General features: G+C 34.4%; 1 protein-coding gene and 1 long non-coding RNA gene across 2 annotated transcripts in view; one reads left to right on the top strand and one right to left on the bottom strand.

Annotated features, from left to right (window-relative positions):
* The first annotated feature begins 4,458 nt into the window (after positions 1-4,458).
* The window catches only part of LOC145940172 (uncharacterized), a 40,028-nt gene continuing 23,871 nt past the window's right edge, over positions 4,459-20,615 (top strand). Inside the window, exons 1-3 of the mRNA XM_083045091.1 lie at positions 4,459-5,426; positions 8,390-8,554; positions 12,815-14,151. Coding sequence (XP_082901217.1) covers positions 12,894-14,151 — 1,258 coding nt within the window. The 5' untranslated portion in view covers positions 4,459-5,426; positions 8,390-8,554; positions 12,815-12,893. The remainder of the gene's footprint in view (positions 5,427-8,389; positions 8,555-12,814; positions 14,152-20,615) is intronic.
* LOC145940173 (uncharacterized) lies at positions 6,624-12,080 on the bottom strand. The gene is made up of 3 exons (XR_014425970.1): positions 11,837-12,080; positions 11,617-11,756; positions 6,624-6,831 (listed from the first exon to the last, which is right to left on the bottom strand). It is a non-coding gene; the product is annotated as an uncharacterized LOC145940173 (long non-coding RNA).

The raw sequence follows: 20,615 nt of genomic DNA, 5'->3' as shown, positions 1-20,615 counted from the left end.
ACTTTTAAAATACTCCGAAAACTATTCTTTCCCTTGGCAGTCAATCAATAACCGTAAAATAATTGAAACATCAGACGTCATGCGGAATGACAACGCATGTACAAAGACCAGATGGACTGGGGTTCATAGTACAGTCATTTTACAGCTGTTGATTGGTTATGAAGGGGAAAGGATAGTTTTCGTTCGAGTCTTCTTTTTTGAGCTACTTATTAACTTCATCAATTCTTCTAATAAACTAAAACCATTTAGTGACAAACACACACACTACACTGCACTGTAAATTACAACACTATATATGTATAACCTTATAAGTATATTGCTGCAATAATATGACGCATATAACACCACAATAAACGGTCCGCATAAAAAAAAAACATACGACTGTTTGTTATTAATAAAGAATATATATTCTTAGTTTCTTAGTTTTAAGGATTCTTAATTTTAAAGGATGTTCTAGAAACACTAAAGAATATCTGTTAAGAAGGATTTTAGTATACAATCCTCTTTTACTTCGAGAATACAATTTTTTCGAACTACGTTTCAGTCCCTTTTTGGACCATCTTCAGCGCAGTTATAATAAGAAACATAATAATATATATTAACAGAGGTTGCACATAAATAAATCCGCAACGCAGTCAAACGTATGAAAAATGTATTAAAAAAACTTATTAAAATTATAAAAAATAATACTGAAGTCTCTCACATTAAGGCTCCTGGTACCTTGTCGACCATGTCGGAATCGTGACGTCAGAAGCGAGAAAACACACGCTAAAAATTTGTAGATGCCATTTCTAAATAAAAACATATTTGTATAAAATAACACTTAAGATCTCTTTAATACACTTCTAAAAAACGCCGAAAACTATCCTTTTCCCTTTATAATCAATCAACAGCTGTAAAATGTAATATTATGAGGCCCAGTCCGTCTGGTCTTTGCACATGCGCAGTCATTCCGCATGTCAAAGTCTGATATCTCGATCATTTTACGGTTGTTGATTGACTGTCAAGGAAAAAGAATAGTTTTCGGCGTTTTTTAGAAGTGTATTAAAGAGATCTTAAGTGTTATTTTATGCAAATATATTTTTATTTAGAAATGGCATCTAAGAAATCTCAACTTATTTCTCGCCTCTGACGTCACGATTCCAATATGGCCGCGGTGAGTACCCAGGAGCCTTAAGAGCAGGGAAGAGTACAAAGTATATTAGCTTCAAATACATACCAAATACGTAATCTTCGAGATATATCACAAACACAAGAAGTAAACCTTATAACACAGAAATCTTTAATATATTAATAATATAATCTGATATCAATATGTAGAGTATTTAATCTGTAAAAAAAGGTAATTCATAAGCAGTAAATATCTCATTGAAAAAATAATGCGATTAATATCCATTTGATTGCTCAATCACATTGAATCCGACAGGATTGACACGTTATTAAAAGTATAAGAAAATTACCTTTGTGAAAAATTACCTTTTCATATTCCTCTGCTGCGGAGAAATTTTCTAATAAAACAAAAAACCATATCTCGATGGGATGATGGATGTGTGACGCGTTCGATCGCATGCGAGACAATTCAACGATGCATCTTTCCGGCCGGGCGGCCTCGAGACATGCCTATAGCTATCTATTATCGGTGCCGGCGATCGGCAACTGTCGTTTCAGGAGAAAAATAAGAATTCCCGTCGAGCGACTGCGCGGTTCCCTCCCTTCTTTCTCTCTCTCTCTCTCTCTCTCTCTCTCTCTCTCTCTCTCTCTCTCTCTCTCTCGCTGCGCGTGGCAGTCATTGTTGGCGCGTTGTGTCATCTCGCTGGGCTTGTCCAGAATGCCATTATCTCGCGGCGCGACGGGAGAGCTTCTGCAGCCGATCGTAACAATAACAATAATTGTCTGAACCAGGAAAGAATAATGCTTCTCGTCGGTAACTGATTGTCGCACAGGAAGCAATGTTGGTGATGACGACGACGACGACGACGATGATGATGATGATGATGATAATGATGATGATGACTATGGGGACCTGATCTCTGAGAAGTCATAAGATCGCACAGTAGCGTCTTTTGATACACAATATCTAAAAGACATTCAGAGGACGAGATGTTAAAGATGTCTTCGTGATATCTTCGCGTGCTTTCAAAATCTTGACAAGTTATGACGCAGACAAGAAAAGAGTGTCAGTTTTATCAGGATCTTATATCATGATTTTTTTCTGTGGTATAAAAGAAGAACGTTTCAATACTTCTCTGCTGCTAAAAATATTTTATATGAAGATTATAATTATAAAAAAATATTTGTTGCTTAATTTACTAGTTTTAAATTTTAGTATTACAATTATTCTAATAATAATGTTTTTTGTACTAAAGAATGAAGAGGATGTAGTTTGGCGAGATGTGAAACTCTCGTAGTGAATCCGTCACTGAACACTGATTACCGTGAAGCTCATTAACACGCGTTCGAGTGCGTGTAGGAAGGTGTTAGCTACGTACTCGATTATTTATCCTTATGGAACACTGATGTTTTTATAGAGGAAACAGCAGCAATTGCCACTGCACGGATGAAAATTATGAACCCAATAAAAACGCGAGAGTTGTTGTCCTCGACAGCAAGTCGGAAATTATCTAACCTGTTCTTATATATAATAAAAGCATCTGATAATTTAATTAGCCTTTCATAGATAAAATAATGCTTATATATATGCGTATTAATTTTTTTAACATACCTTCAAATCAAATAATTCGATTAGTAAATTGTTGATAAGTGACACAATATATATTGTTATGACAAGAAAGAAATAATTCATTTGAATTTAGAAGGATATAAGAGAGTTGTTTTAATACAGTTTAGTTGATGAATCTAAGAACTTACCTATTTTTCGACATAATTTCTTGCAACAATTATACACTTGTCCCATCGCTCTATTAGTTTTTTTATGTCAGTAGCAAACAGGTCTTTGTCTTGAAGTTCAGGCCAGTTTTGGACATTTGTTTCACTTTGTTGCTGTAAAAGATTCTACGTAATGATTCCTTGAGGGGCAAAATAAAAAGAAATCTGATGGAATGAGGTCTGGACTCTGAACTATAAAGCGGACAGAACTTTCCAGTCTAATTTTTCATTTTTCTCTTTCACTTTTGAATTAATCAAGCCACTTGTAAAAATTCACACGATTCATACAACTTTTACCGTATTGCTTGAGCATTCAGGAATAAATTTTAGATGGTTTTATACCCTCAGAAACTCCAGAAATCTTACCACTGAACACTGATCTTCAAAAGTGCACTTTTCGAGAGGACTTGTTATCGTTGAAATGAGTGATAGAGGTTATTATACTGAAATAGTTGTCAAACTATTTTAAATTGCTACCAACTTATAGTTTTAAAAATATCATATTTTTCATATAAATAACTTTTGAACTACGGTTATTTATCTCTTTACTTGTTGAATGACTCTCATATTATATTATTATTAATTATAAAATATACATTTATTATTGAGATAATTTAAGGATTATTAGTTAAAAATTAAATGTTATATGTTGATGTAAAATGATTTTTTATAAAAATAAAATGTATAAAAATGTATAAAATTGTTAAAAAATAAAAGAGTTCAATGATTTATTGATTAAGGATTAAGGAATTCCCATATTTTTTTCTTTAATAATTCTGATTAAAAAATTTCTCCACAAAAAAGCGGCAAGCAATTAGATACTATTCAAAACGTAGATTATATTAGATTTCATAATGAGACCATGTTGCTGATTAATATCGATGTTTATTTGGACATCGTCAAAGTACTCATTTATCATAAACAACATGATGTCACAGCGTTTAGTCAATATCAAAACTGAAAGAACTGTCGACGTATAGTTCGATCAACATTGAATTAAATAGCCGAAGTACTATTGTGAAATGATACGATCGGCGATCGTAAAAGCGTTTAAACCGCTGTAGCACTTTGACTTTTACCTAAAATAGGCGACCGCACTGGGACCCTCGGTGGGTGCAATAATCTTTTCTTATCTCAGAAGGACGATCCAAGATTCTTATTTTCTCTCTTTCTTTTTCTCAACTATGTTCATATGTTATTCATCTTTTCTTCGTCTATACGTTATCATTATTTTTACTTTAAATTAAATTATGTTTATTTGCAAACTTTTTATTCTTTTATTTCTGTATTTTGATACGCAAATTTCGTTACTTTTTACAATCCTTTATCAGCTTTATATTTATTTTAGTATAGAATATATAAATTACAAGTAAATCTTCATCTCCGTTTTCCTTCTTTCTTCCGCCAATGTCAGCGGCGGCAGCCCACGTACCGGGTGTCGCGTGGGTGTGGGCCACGTTGTGCATATACAGTCAATAGAGAGAGGGAGGGGGGAGTCCCGCGGTATCCTCTCCCCCACCGCCGGACGGAGGAATAGAAAGGAAAAGAGCAGTAGTGTACCTACAGCTGCCAGTCGTGTAGACGCGATTATGTTTCGTGTCTGGCGAACCCATTCAGTACTTCTCACGACACCGGGGGCACATGGTGCGGTCGCGATCACAAGCCGTTTCCGCGAGCGGTGGGACGAAGAAGTGCAGCGAGCTCCAGAAAAAGATAAGCTCGTTGAAGAAAGCGAGGAAGAGCGAAGGATATATACGGCGAGAAAGTAGAGGCGGGACAAGTGCAAAAAAGTAATATTATAAATTGTACTCTTTGGAAAGGACATTTTTAAAAAAACACATTAAAAAATTTGAAAAAAATCCATCTTCCACAGAGATTTAAAAAACTTATTAAACATATTAGAAAAATATATTAAAATATATTGCATATATTTTTATATGCATATTTTTTAACGTGCAATAAAAAACTAAATTGAAATTTATAAAAATAAGAATATGGAAATGGAGAAAAGTGCAATTGAAAAAGTAAAGAGAGAAAGAGAGACTAAAGAGGCAGATGTGCTCTAATTGGCTACATTATTAAAAAGAAATTCTTTTTAAATTAAAAAAATATTTGACAAATATACAACGCGGAAAAATAGTGTGCGTTCAAGGAAGATCGTGGGATCATCAGCGAGAGGTGCGGAAGAAGAAATTGCGTCGCGGAAACTGCATAAACACTCGTCGTACACTTGCGGAAACGCGTATCTGGCAACCGCGTGACCCATGAAAAGTTCGGTTCCGTGCTAATTATGACAGCGCAATGCCGTGAACGCGTTCTTGCCGATAAAGTTTCGCGAGTTCCGTGTCAAATTTGCGCTCTCTGGAGTTGACGATTATCAATAATATGCTACATCGCATATCCAAACGCATATAGAAAGAGAAAGAGAGACTGGAAGATAAAAAAAGGAAAGAATACACACAAGGTCAAGGACACACAACAAGGCAAATCTGAAACAGTGCAATCCGCGTTTTAGGATTGTTTGGTTGACTGGCATAAAGGTAATTGGAACTAATTTTTACGAAGAACAGAGAGAACATTTTTTACATTTATGAATTATTTATCGCGAAAAGAGAATAAATCAATCTCATTGAAAAAAAAAAATAAATCTATGCAAGTTATATCGGGACGATGATCAATTATCTACTTTTCCATTATGTTGAAATCTTGATTCGATTAGTAACGCGAATAATTTCAATGAATAAAACCGGATAATGAATCCAATAAAATTCAATGTAATAACTCTGGCGTGTTCTCTGGAGAGAAAGTATAGTATGTAATTTAATGTAACAGCTGGAAAAGTTGAATCACAGACCGCTTTCAGATATATATACTCTTAAGTAAGAATCAGTCGAGATTTCCGGAAATCGATTTGCATTCGTTACCGATCGAACATATAATGATTTGCTTGCGTCCCATTATGGACGAAAAATACAAGTATTCTGTTGAAAGATATCGTTACCGAGGCGAAGCAAGAAGCGCGAACATGTAAATCAGCCGCTCTTACTCACGGAAGTCGTATCCAAGTGGTTTTCCAAGCGTGGCGCAGTCGGCGCGAAGTATGCATCGCATTAATAGTTTAGATGCGATCAGAAATTTTAATTAAATCATTATAATCATTCTCGTTTCATACACGGAAAGTTATGTAAGTGATAATATTACATTGTTTTGAAATTTCGTTGTACGAAATATATTCTCTCTTTGAACGAGAAAATCTAAATCACGTGACATTTTTCAAAAGATAAATCGATTACCACCATGTTTCGTGAATGGAACATGGAATTTTTTTAAACAAAGCGTTGATAATTGGTCGAGATAAAGAACTTCGCCTATTTTGATCCCTCCCCCTCCCCGAGCCCAGTCATCAAATAATTTTGTAGATAATAATGGTAATTAAAAAAAAGAAAATAGTTTTGAATCTTTAAATCCCCGCCAGAAGTAGTTCTGACCTCTTAATGATGTCATTTATTCGTTTAATTGTTCATTATTAAAACTGTCCAAGCTAACAAATACGTCATTACTGTACTCAGAATGTATCTGTATATCTTCTGAAAGGTATATGGCTATTCTAGATACCAAATAATCGACGTGGCACAACATGGGAACAATAGTCTACGGTACGAGCACCATTTTTACAAGGCACCTCCACGAGGAGAAATCTTTAGGAAAGGATGAATACAAAAAACAAGAATTCTGAGAGTCGTGTTCAACTATAAAATAAAAAATCATCAGTTTATTGCAAGCGTGAAAGCGAAGATAATAAAATGATACACTTTATACACCAACATTGATGAGGTCTTAACATTAATCGGCGGATGTTTTGGACATTGGCATCTATAAATTTCCAATCCTCTCATAATGCTCTACAATATGTTTCATTCCTGGACTCGAGAAGCCCAGAAACCCCTATAAAATTGAGCGAAGTTCTTTGGAACTGATAAAAAAATCGAGGATAACTTGAGATTTTAATCAGCGAGATACGACTTGTCTCGATTCGATTACGTTACTAATGTGCAGCAAATTATGGGTGTTTTCTAGCAACATATTCGGGGTGAGAATGCAGGGAAAGCAGTGGAACCTGTCAAAAACTGACCTATCAAATTGAAGGAAATAACATTCTTGTCTAGTGCATAACTGTGTATAACTATGTGACACTATGGGAGCTTTCCAGCAAGAAAATATAAGTAGACACAATGTGTGTGAAGTAATTGGCTATCGAATAGAGAATGTTTAAAGTCCCTAAAATTTTTCTATTTGATAACCAATTGTATTTATGATATTGTGTTTATGTTTCTTGCTGGAAAACTGCCTGTATAATATTATGTCACACAGTATATGATTGTGTTTCATTGCTGGAAAGCACCTTGTGTTAATTCGATGTGTTACGTCATGCACCGTTAAGAAGCAGCTTTGAAAATGGCGGGTAAACGTCGACAGGCTGTATTGTCGAGACAGATTGTTGTTACATAGCTACAAACCGCATAGCGGAGCAACGGCGAGAACGCTTCTCCACCGCGAGTTCTCATCCACTTACGCGGAATTGGATCATTCACATAGTTGAGAATAGTAGCTATGATATTCTCGAAGGAAGTCGATCCGCTAAGTTTCACACGGAGATTGACGGTAGACGCGGATCCGGCATTATACCTTGCTAACGTAATCAAAGCGCGACGTACGACCCCGAGGGAGGACACTTATTATTTTACTTCTCCGAGCAACTTATTATAGAGAGAGAGAACGGCGATTATAAATATAACATATATCTCTTAAAAGTTACTCTCGGTTAAGTATGTACAGAGCAGTACACGAGGAAAAAAGAAATCTACGCCTGTCTCTCTGTTTTGAATAAATGAACGAACTTGTCTTCTTCATACAATATGTATAAGTTAAATAAAAAAATTTTTTTTATTGGTACATTGATATTTTTTTATTGATATGTGTGATTGTTGTGTGTCCACTCTTTATGCAGACCCGAAGATCTGGGTTCAAACCCGGCAAGAAACATCTCGGATTTTTAAAAATTGGCATTAAGAGAGTGAGAAAATTTCAAAGAATATTGCGATTTAAACATTTATTTAAAAATAATTTATTTATTTATTCAAACGTCTTTAATTGTTTCATAAAAAAGGATTCCTTTTCTCGCTTTCTTTTTATCTATAAATTTCTTCATCGATTCGGACTCGTGGAAAATACTTAATATAAATAGAGGATGAAAATTAAGTCAACGTTAACGCAATTGAATCTTGTTTGAATATTGACGCTGACATATCTCTTTATTCCAACTTATTCATGAATTGATCTAGTTAGAGACGTGGTAGACGGACAATATCATTGGCCTACTCGATTAACAAAGAATAACGTGGAGAATCGGAGCAACGGACTTTACTATACGCGCGGAAAGCCGTAAAATCATTCGCTTATAATGATGTTCTTGATGGAAAATGCATGAATTTTCTTGTTGCAGACTTAACGAGGGAGACCGGCCGCAAAACGGGAGTTTTTCCCGTTATCTCGGGACGAGACGAGAAGAAAAAGAGGAGGAAAAAAATTTCGTCTGCTCGACGCGAAATTTTGCAGGGGGAAATCTCACCACTACTTACTTGCCACGAGACCGCGATAAATAAATCAGGTAAATTGCTCGGCACATATTGCCTGTATTCTTTCTTTCTTTCTCTCTTTTGCTGCCGGAAGCGACAAAAAGCACGCGTGATGGACGATTTCGGATTTCGCTCGGCGAGCATGCGGGAAATGACGTCTATTCCGTTAAACGCGTGCGAAATTCGCGTATTTGTTCAAGTCGTCTTTTTCGCATGGCGCGACGGATTTGTGGATTTTATAGGCAGCGATGATGGTCGTTATTTGGAAAAAATGATTGTAATTGTTGAACATAAATGTCAATCAGATTCGAATTAAAAAACGGAATCAAATTTTGAATAATATTTAATTTTATGCGATTTTTGTCTTTATTTTCTATACGAATGATGAAAGAAATTTTTTATACATAATTCTTATATAAAATGGAGAAATTTAGTCAGTTTTCATGAAAGAAGAAAGTAAATTTTGAATAAAGTTCCTTCTTGCTTTTCATCTTATGAAAAGATGGAGATGGAGATAAGGAGAAAAAGAAATTTATTATATTTTTTAATTATATTTAGATACTATCAATAAAATAGTAAATGAAGTATTAATCAATAGTGAAGAAAAAGAATAAATATCAAATTAAATTTTTTTATAAATTTTTGTTTTTTTTCCACTAACTTATTACATAATTTTATGATAAAAATTATTAATTAATTAAAAATCATTATTATATCTGATGATTAATTAAAATTATAAAATAGTTGGATTGTTAATTAGAGAGACTGGCAATTAGCGAAATAATTCGTGAAATAAATTCAATCTATATTTAGAAAATACCGTCGAAAGATGTTGAATTAAAATAAGCGGGTAGACGATACTGTGTGTTGGCTTGTCCCTCTCTACCAATTACAATAACGAATTCATATTGAAGCTAACGGTATGCAACGATACAGGTATTTAATCAGAATTATGAGACAGACTATCGCTAATTACGTTCGTTACCGAGAAACGTTTCAGAAAGTTTCGCGCTTTTGTTTTCTTCCTTAATTCGCGATTTATCTAGATGCGATCTAATTATACGTAGCGGAATCATGTGGTCGCTAGCGAGTAATTCGTGGATACAACTGCGGAACGCAAGCCAGTTACAATTATTTCATCATCGTATATAAGTGAATTATATCATAGCAAGTACGCGAAACGCTGTAAAATTGACAGTGTTTTTTTCACGAGTCTTAAATCTGATTTTATTGAATTAGGTTTTGTGTATAATAGAGAAAATATAGGAATAGAGGAATAAAAATTAAATGATTACATTAAAAAATAACAATGAAACATTAATGCAAAATAATAAAATATAAATATAGGAATTGTGTCATGCAGTCATAAATATATTTATATTTTAGCTTATAAACTTAAACAATATGAATTTAGACTGCTAATCAAGTACAGTATAAGAAAATCCCTAATCTTAGAGCATATTTATTATCATGTTTATATAGTTTTTCAATTCATCGGAATTTTACTTATATTAAAGAGAACAAAAAAACAAATTTTGCAAATTGATGAATTCATCTTATCAATTTACAAAGAAATAGTCTAGATGATTTTTCAACTTTTGTAAAAGAACTTAAAAATGATGCAGATCTCTTTTTTTTCGCCGAAATAACATCAGAAATATATATAAAATTTTTCCATTTCTATAATTAAAAACAATTTAAGAAAACCTTTAACTCCAGAGTAGCATTTATTAATGACGCTAAGGTTTATTTATTATATAATTTTTAAAAAATTTTGTATTACAATAGTTTTTACAAAAAAATAGAAAATACTTTTTAGACGTTCAAAATAAAGTTTTTCTTCAATTTTTTCTTGAGAATGTTCTGTTTTTTCATAAACTAGTGTATTTTGTAAAAATCAAATTATTTATGAATGATATAATTTTTATAATAAATTTTATAATTAAATTTTCTTTATTTATATTCATCATATTGTTCATTTATATGCTTATATTATTCTCTACTGTTATGTTATATTAATATTTGTTATTTTCAATATTATTCACATTTTTAACATATCTAGATTTCATATATTCATAGTCAACCACCATAACACTGTATGAGTTATATTTAATATTTCATATTCCGTCATTTTTATCTTATTTTCAAAAGTGCGAATTCATGAGACGCTTCAACGTTTCATGTCATCACATGACTTTGACTTGACGCCAGCGTCAGAAAAAAGAAGTTGAATTTTTTCAACTTTCAGCGTCGTCCATCGATGTACAGGGTGTCCCAAAATTAGACCGACAAACTTCAGGTGATTATAAAGGATAAAACAAGCCAATTTTGTCAATAAACCCATATCCGCAAATGAGCCATTAAAGTGGTTTTTGAAGTGAAGTATATTTTGTTCTCTTCCATTATACAGGGTGTTCCATTTTAATGTCCCACTCCAAATAACTTTTTTATTTTTGATTGTAGAAAAAAATGTTTCAGACAAAAGTTGTATGGTTTCGAGGAGCACATAAGATGGTGCCATTAGTTTGACCTTGAATAGTTGCTTGAAGGTCACCTTCAATTTCTTAAATGGAACTACCTACTTTTCATTACATATTCTTCTAGCTTACATCGAGAGCTTTCCAAAACCCTATAATTAAGTATCTTTTTGTTAAGTACTTTTTAAGTTATAAGGCAAGATCGGGGCACGATCCGTGCTTTTGATTTTGCCTTGACCGGCTGGATCATGCCTCGATACTGAGCTTAGTTAACAATGCCTACTTAAACAATGTTAAACATCTTATTATTCAATGTCAAACGATGTCTTAATGTTATTCAAACAATGTTCTATATATATATTATCAAACAATGTTTTAAATTTCTCTAATTCTCTAATGCCAAAACGGCTCATTTGTGGACATGGATTTATTGACAAAAATTGTTTATTTTGATGTCCTTTATAACCACCTGAAGTTTGTCTAATTTTGGGACACCCTGTATAAGATACAATGATTACATATGATACTACTGTTATAAATTCGATGCTAAACCATTTTCAAGCATTTTTCACAATGTAGCGTCAACTTTGATCAGATGATCTATTCTTTTTACTTACGTGAAAAGGCACCCTTATAATTCTCTTGTGCGTTGATCCATTTTCTTTCCTTGTTTTGAAATAAAATAATTCCTAATTTCTATTCCTAATATTTTCTTTATTGTGCTCTGCAGGATCTTATAATTGTCTACTCGACAACTCTGAAATAAGTATTGTAAATTATAGGTTAGTTTGACATTTTTCTGCGCATCTTGCGAAGAATAAAACAAATATGTCTAACGTCACGGAAGTTATATCACGTTGCGATGCGACGACATTCGCATGGCAATGTCGATAATGGCCGACGATCGATCTGTCTCAATCGCAAGAGGAATCGCGCCCCGATCACTTCACTCCCGCCGGCCATTTATGGCAGCTCTTGCGAGCCGCGAGACGCGACTGTCAACCCTGGATCGCGAACGATCGCCTCGCGATTAGAATGCGCAGAATGGACGTCGATTAGAATGCAACCGCACGGACGATCGTTCTTAACACACTCGCGACACCTACACATGTAAATACGTACGCGTGCACGCATGTAGCTGTATCTCGATGTGTGTTGTGTAACATGTGCGACGGGGTCGCTGCCCACATGCATTGGGTGACACCCACATTAAACGCACAGCTACCGACTTGACTCTCGATGGTCTTCTCGTAATTATTTTCTCTCCGCTCGCACTGTCGATTACAGACTCGGTAAACTTAACTGCGTGTCGTTCGCTGATAAAATGTTGCACCGACGACAGTAATTTTCAGCGTGGTCGGTGATATTTGAACATCGCGGAACACACGACCTTGCGGCTCGAATAGACGTCGGGAATGCGATAGATCGTAAAAGTTGTCGGTATTTTTCCTTTGCAGTATATGTACAAGTATCTCGTGAAACAAACGGTGTCGTAAAAAATGAATTAACAAATAAGATACGTGTAGAAATTGAACGTAAATTTGTAAATTGAATTAATTTATATGTATATTGGCATCGAAACATGTGAATGCGACACACAGGTTGCGAGAATCAATTCAATATACTTATCTCAATTCAATATACTTCTTTTTCTTTATCGGAGAAGAAAGATGAATTTTTCTCTTATCATAAGATTTGTCCTGGTATGTTGCAATTAGGGATTTTTGCACTATAATTGTATAGTATTAATTAAAAAAAAAAAAACTTAACAAATTTCAATATTCGATACTAATATGATGACATTCGAATTTTCAGGTGAACAAGAATGAGATGTTTTGAATGAATTTTTATCATTCTGGTGACAAGAACAACCAATCGAAATAAACGAAGGAAGATGGTGTATCGGGGCAGTTTGCAGACAGACGATCCCAGAGATGCACCGAAACTGGTTCGGATGTCTCCGTTGCGTAGCAGCAGGCAAATTAATTCGGCTGGACCGAATTTCGAACCGCGAACCGCCGTCACTATTAAGGGTCCGACTTGTCACAGTTCGTATGCGATGCCGATAGACGCCCATCGGGCGCGATTGATCGAAGAGAGGCGATTGGGTCGCGAGAGGGACATTGAGTCGGTCGAAAAGGTGATCATGAGGACCACTGGCATGAAAATCGGGGCGCCCAGATTACGCAACATCAATCAGATTCGCGAGACTGTCTTCGTAGAGCAATCCCTTACGCCGATGGACCAGATTGGTAAGTCGAATTCGAGAAATCGACCGCGAAGCGTCGCGGTTGGTCTCGAAGACGGTAACGTCAGAACACTGAGGACCCACAGTTCTCTTCTGGCGGATCTGAAAGACCTCGAGAGACTGAGAAATACTCCATCGAGGAATCAGAGAGGCCCTTCGCAGAAGACGGAAAGTTCGGAGTCGAAATTGATCTTGAATAAAAAGTACGATGCACCGGCTTCAGCCAAAATCCGGTCAGATATTTTTAAGATTCAACAGATGTTCCAGTCTGTAGATCCTTCGTCGAGGACGATTAGGAGTAGCAATGACAAGAAAATCAAGAACGATACAGAGAAAGAGAAGAAGAAATCTGGAACAGAGATGAATAGGACTCGGTTACTGGCGCAAAAGCTTCTGGAAGCGTCGAGGAGTAATCGAGAGTCTTTGAAGGATCAATGTAAAAATCCAAAAAACGCGTTCAACAGATTATCGAGCAAGGTCCATCAAGAGAGGATCTTGGAGAAGGATTCGAAAGATAAGCATATAACAAGCAAGAAGAAGGAGGAAACAAATTGGGACGATCAGCCGCGTCCGCCAGCTCGTAGAAGGCGAAACTCCAAGAATCGAGGATGGAAGGATGCGGATCGTTACGTAAATGAGTTCGATGATCAAAGGTTTTGTAATTCTTTCAATCACGAGGAGAACTCGTCGAACGGGACAGCGAGTACGGAAGAGAAGGCCAGTTCTAATCTGGAAAGACCGGATATTCTGGACGGGCTGTTGAAGGAATCCGACCGACAGCTAGCGAACCTGAAAAGCGATCTAGGCGAGAGAAGACGTTCGCGGAGTCATTGGCGAGGATTCGTGCAATCCATGAGGCTGCACGACGTGGAGCTCCATTCGGACAGCGAGGATCAGCGAAAGGGTGAGTTCGCAAATCTCATATATGTATATATATTCTTTGAAAAAAATTTCAATTCTGGGGGAGAATGTTATTTCCGGGACCCCTCAATTTGATAGATGTGTTTGATAGATTTTTTACCGAGAAAAAGAATGTTGCAAACTCTACAATGTGCTACGATCAATAGTTTTTGAGAGATATAGATGTTTCAAAATTTTAATTTTTTTCAAATTATTTTTCTATTAGCTCACACATAGTTAGCTTCGTTAAAGAGAACATCGCGAGAGATGAGTATCGGTTTAGTGGTATCATTCTGCGGATCTTACTTGACGAGATGCCCTGTTGAAGAAGGGTTTCGAGTTTATCGCTTTAATACCGCAGGCTGTTTGAAGAGAAAGAGCACGTTTTATAAACCGGCAGATTCGATTAGCGACGTTTGTCGAGGTGTTTAAAATTACGGTACAACCGACGTGCCTGTATTTAATCCCTCGGGGAACCGAAGCACCCCTATTTTTAGATCGCTCCCTCGCTCGCTCGTTCGCTCACTCATGTTACTATCGCACAGGTCAGGGTAGTGTGTTTCCTATATAGTGTGCGTAGTTAGAGTGTTCTCTCGAACATATGTCTCTACATATGGATTTAAGCCAGACGCGCATCAGAGAGGACCTCTTCTCTAATTCCGTAGTGAAAGATACGAGTTGATGATCATCCCGAACATCCTCAATTGTGTATACAATGCTGGATACTACTTTTATATATGCGCGAATGATGAATCCCAAATTGAACTTTATGAGCTAAAGCATAATTTTGTTTATTTATCAGTTACATTGATCGTTTAATTTTAATTTACAATAAAGATCTCATTATATTATTTTATCGTAATAAAATTAGTCTCTAGAAGTTGTTAAATATCAATTTGAATAATTGATGAGAGATAATAAGCGTGTCGCATTTGACCTGCATTTTATTTAATTGATACATATGGTGTTTCGGTGAATATCATAAGTGTCGGTACATTCTCACAATGTTACGTTTATAATGAAGTGTCTTGATTCTCTCTTGAACGTGAAAAAGGTGCTACACAATAAGCATATCTTGTCGTGTAGCACCTTTTTCACGTTGCTCTTTTATCCTAGGTAAGCATTCTTATCTAGGCTTATCATCTTACATGTAGCTTCACTATATCTCCTCGTTTGCCCGCCCGATGACTCAAGAATGTTGACGCGCTATAATTCCCGGTTGAACCAGTCAACTGCATCCATTCAGGATATATGTAATAGGGAATAAAAAATTATATAAGCGCAGTAGAACGAGATTGATTTTAAAAAAAGTGATAATTTAATCTCGAAATTTTCTTTACTAATTTGAAACACAAGCAAGAAAAGAAAATGTATTTCTTTTAAAAATAAAAATTAAAAATAAAATTAAAATTGATTCTTTCTTAGAAAATCATTAATACCATTGTTAGCAGAGGAATTTCTAATTTTTAATATCGCATTAAAAATTAAAATTCCATCCGAAAAAAAATATTCGTCAATTAATCGTTTATTTTGAAAGTGGTGTAAGTTTATTTTCAAGAAACTCGATAATATATCATTGCTATGGTTACAAATTGAGGTTAAATTTTTATTTATAAAAGAAATCTCAAAACAAGAAAAAGTTGGATTTATATCACTTTCAAAATAAACCAAATTTTCACGAATATTTTGATTTAAATTTTAATTTTTAATGCAATATTGAAAAAAATTCGAAATTTCTCTGCTCAATTCAGATGTAAGCTGTTTATTTTGAAAGGTGTAAGTCCATTTTTGTGAAATGCGACTCGATAATGCATTGTTGCTATGGTTAGAAATTGAGGTTAAGTTTTCATTTATATAAAAAAATCAAAATGAAAAAAAGTTGGACTTATTAGTAAAAAATATAAATAAAAAATATAAATAATAATTTAAATATAAATAAATATAAAAATGTAAATATTAAAAAACATTATTTTAAAAACCCATTTTAAAAATATCTATTTTCCATTTCCTATTTTAAATGGGTAGTATTATGGTTCTAAAGAATATTTGCATTTTGTATTTTCAAATGGAAAGGTTCCAATTATTTTGTATTTTCTATTTCAAATGGGTTTGGACACCCATTTTGCTCATATCTCTGCAAATATACATTTGAATTAAACTTCTTTTCTCTTGGCACGTTGCCAAGAATTTCGCGTTGCATTCGCAGGACAGATATCGTCACATTACGCCGACCATACGTAATCTTGCCGCAATGCGAAGCCGTTCTCTTTCCTCCTCCTCCTCTTCCTCTCTCTTTCATTTATCCTTCTCCAGGGAAGACTGGTAAAGTAGCCGCCTCGGGGGAAAAATTCCTGAATCAAAAGATCCATCGGGCCATCAGTGGCCCCTACGAAGGGGTTAATCCTTTCTCGCGTCGTGTTTGAAATACCGCGTTTATGCTTGAACTATGCACCTTATGCCCTTCCCGGCTGCCTATCCTTGCTTTCGTGCCCGAAACCCCAGAGAAGGGGCACATTTCTCCCTCTCGCGCGAAATACGTGGCATTCGTATTCTCACGATATCGCGAAAGAGTTCATAAACGAAGGGGAAACGCGTATCGCGTTAATTAACAGTCCGATGACACGCAATCATTTTTATCATTCGTCCCCGGCAAAACTCGCGATTCGATTGCGTAAACATCGCGTAAACAGTGCAAGAGATTTATCCAAAGCTGTTTGTATATGTATATAAATATATACATATTTTTTGTTCTTTATTTCAAGTTTATTTTACTTAACGTGAAATTTTGAAAGATATGTAATCGCAGAGAAATATATACATACGTTATTTATGTGATTTTGAAGATAAAATTAAAATTAAGTTATCTCTTTCTTTCACAATACAAATTATTTATTCTCTAATTTAGACATATGTATGTAAAATGTAGCCAGTATTATTTCTGGTAAAAGTTTGCGAAAAGAGATAATTAATAGTTATGTTTATAGTTAACTTTATTTTATTTCAAAAATGAAATTATTAATTTAACATTAATAATAATTTCGGACATTTCGAAATATTGAGAAAAAGTGCCTTTTTATCAAATTTATTGAACAAGAAATTTTTTTCAATATTGATCGACACAAACATAGATTATCCAATATCGCGAGGTAAATATCGATAATTTTACACGCCCATGTAATAATTTTTTACAACTCGCCTAATCTCGTGTAAACCTCACAGCGTGTCAAGATAATAGAATCGATTCATCGGAATAGATCGTAACAGCTGAAGAGTTGTGTATAATGAAATTCTGGACATAAGGTGCATCGATAACCGTGATTGATATTACTGTGTAATATACAAAATGTTGCATTGCATCGGAAAAATTCATTCAATTCCTTTTGCACACGAATTTGTCTTTATACAGGAATCTTCTTGTTTTAGAATTTCTGATCTATAATTTTAATGAAGAATTGAAAGATGACTTTTTTAAAGAAGATTCTGCCAAAGTCTGCAACTACCTTTTTTTTCGTTGTAATTTTTAATATTTAATATAAAATATTTTGATAATATTAAATTTTAATTAAAATTCGAGATAAGAAATAGACATACAGAGTGAACAAGTGAACAGTTGAATTTTCTTTTTATTTTAAAATCTTATTATACGAGAAATTGAATTAATTATTTATTAATTATAATGTACAATGTTTTTTATATCTCTTTTGATGTTGCAATTGAGAAAAATTAATTCCGAATTATCTACTTAATTAAATCAAATAATTATTAAAATTAATATTAAAAATTCTCTATATCGAATTATCTATATCTCGAATATATATAATCTCTCATCCACTAATTATAGATTTTTTAAAAGAATTTTCTAGGAAATTTTATTTTAATTTTAATATTCAATTTTTCTATAGAAGATATAGATTTAGATTTAGAAATAGATATAGATTTAACGCCAAGCTTTAAATTCGAGATCTCTTATTTTAAAGATAATCTTATTTTAAATAAATTTAGCCTTAATTAATTAAAAAATTTTTTTATTTATTCTCTCGAATCTTATTTTGTTACAAAATTCTGTTTCTCGCCGAGAGAAAATTCCTCAATGGATCCATGGTTGGAGGGTACGATATCCCGTATAGCATTCACCTTATAAACACTGACGGCCCTTGCCCTTGAGTCTACGCCCTAATATTGATCCGACATCCCCACCACGGAGGTCACATTGGTGATCTTCTTCCTCTCCCTCTCCCCTTTTCTTCTACCCCGCCATTGGGGGCCGTTGGTCGTCCATACATCGTTCTGATGCGCCACGCCGTCAGTGTAAACGTGGCTGTCAAACCGTTAAGACTTTGCAGCCCGGGATCCGATCGATAGCGTTCGTTCCCGTTGATTTTCTCTCTTTTTTGCTTCTTCTTCCTCTCTTGTCACTTCCTCTTACAATTCACCACGCGATGCTGTCCTACGTCACAAAATATCCCAGTGCAGACGCGATTACGCGATAGGATACACACTCTCCGTTGCGGATATGGTGCTTTGCGACGTCTGTGACAGCAAAGGTGAGGGTGATTTTCTTTCTTCTTTTTTTTTCTTGCCGAACGGATATCTGGCGAGGAGGGATATCGTGATGTCGTCATGGCTAAGAGGCTCTCCTCCTTAACTCTTAATTTTTTAAAAATAATAATAACTTATTACAATTAATCTTATGATAAAGCGGGGTGTTGCCAATTCTTAATTTTGAAAATAATTTTTCGTCGTTGCTTATACAATTAGATATATTTGGAAATCCTAGGGGATTGAATGAAAATGGTTGGAAGAAAAATGTTTGCAATGAGAAAAAAATGATTTAAATTATCAATTAAAGCCTGCGAAAATTTCCTTTCTTAGCAGCACTCTGCTTCTTTCATAATTATAAATTGGCATCTTTCTTCTTAACAGAGCGATTCTTGAATATAAAAATAAATTTTAGTAGATGACAAAAGATGAAAACATCTCTATTTGGATTTTAATAGATCGCTGTATATTACATTTGGTACAGTTATAATTATACAGGATGTAACTGAAGAAACATATATGGAGCAAACTATCAGATTCTCTGTGGCCAATTTAGGAACAATTTTTTTTCTCAGCAAAAATATCGAGAAGGAAGCCATCATTTTTTGTATGTTCTCAATTTTCGCCATCTTGTATCTTTGTAACTAAGCCTTAAATTAAAATTCTATTAAAGTAAACTCTACCTGAAATTAACTGAAGAATGTAGTTTTATTAATATTTTAATACTACAAAGTTTAATTTGTGAGAAACCCTTCTTTCTTCAATCATTGATAACTTGAAAATTATTGGTACCTCGACATTTTCACTGAGGAAAAATCGTCTCCAAATTGGTCAGAGAATTTGATAGTGTGCTCCGTATATGTTTGCTCAATTACACTCTGTATATATAATAATAATCAGAAATTATCAGAAAATAGGTATTATTCCAGGTAATATTCACGATCTTCGAATGAAGATTTCACAAATTTTTCAATGTAACAAACTTCGATTTTATTCATGAAGACGAATACAAATTTGCTTTCCCGTGATTATTAATTGATGTCGTTACCTCGCGCGCAACATTATCAGTTAACTTGAAAAAAAAAAAAAAAAAAAAAGGAAAAAAAATCTGTGTCGCGGCGAAAAGGTCACAGATTTCGCTTAGCAAGAGAAATTCCACGGTGGAAAGGAAAGTTTACGATGCCGCTGCGATGACAACTGACAAGAGAATCGCAGGATTTTTCTTGGGGAGAACGCGGAATTTCCGCAAGAGAAAAGGGTCTCTGCGAAAAATACGCGATGTGTGACGGGTAGCGTTTGACGTAGCCCTGAGATCGCGTGAGTAATACAACACATGCGGAGATTCGACCTTTGACACAGGTGAAGGTGAGATCTTACGATCTTATGCAATGCCGCCAGGATATACCTCACCGCAAGGTAGCGGGTGATTTTCGCGAGCAGTTTCACAAATAATTTGCGTTAATCCAACGCGCAATTTCTTTTGATAGAGAGGGGGGAACGAGGAATTCGTCGTATAAGAAGATATATAATCCTAGCAATATATTAGATGGGATTAAGTATCTTAGTAGTAATTATTCGAATTTGTTTGCATGATTTTGAACTCTCTATGATTATTTAAAAAAAAAATTTAAAAAATAATTTAAAAAATAATTTAAAAAATTATTAAAAAGAAACTTTTAAGTAGACTTGAACCTGCATTAAGTATGTTCGAATTTTTTGTACTTAGAGATTACGTTTCAAATCAAAATGTTTGTATAAAGCAAAAATTATTTTAATATATTGCTTCTTTTATAATTAGAAGTTTTTACAAATAATGAGAAGTATAACATGAAATATATAACGCACACATATTATTGCATTTGATAAAAATAAAATTATAATAAAACAAAAGATTAAAGTTGTGAGTACTCTGCGTTGATACCACTGCTT

Source organism: Prenolepis imparis, unplaced genomic scaffold, assembly GCF_030444845.1.
Source record: "Prenolepis imparis isolate NDT839.2.m4 unplaced genomic scaffold, iyPreImpa1.0 SCAF_9, whole genome shotgun sequence".
Lineage (NCBI taxonomy): Eukaryota > Metazoa > Arthropoda > Insecta > Hymenoptera > Formicidae > Prenolepis > Prenolepis imparis.
Note: the sequence above shows the minus strand (reverse complement) of the source record. Positions and strands in the feature narration are given on the sequence as shown.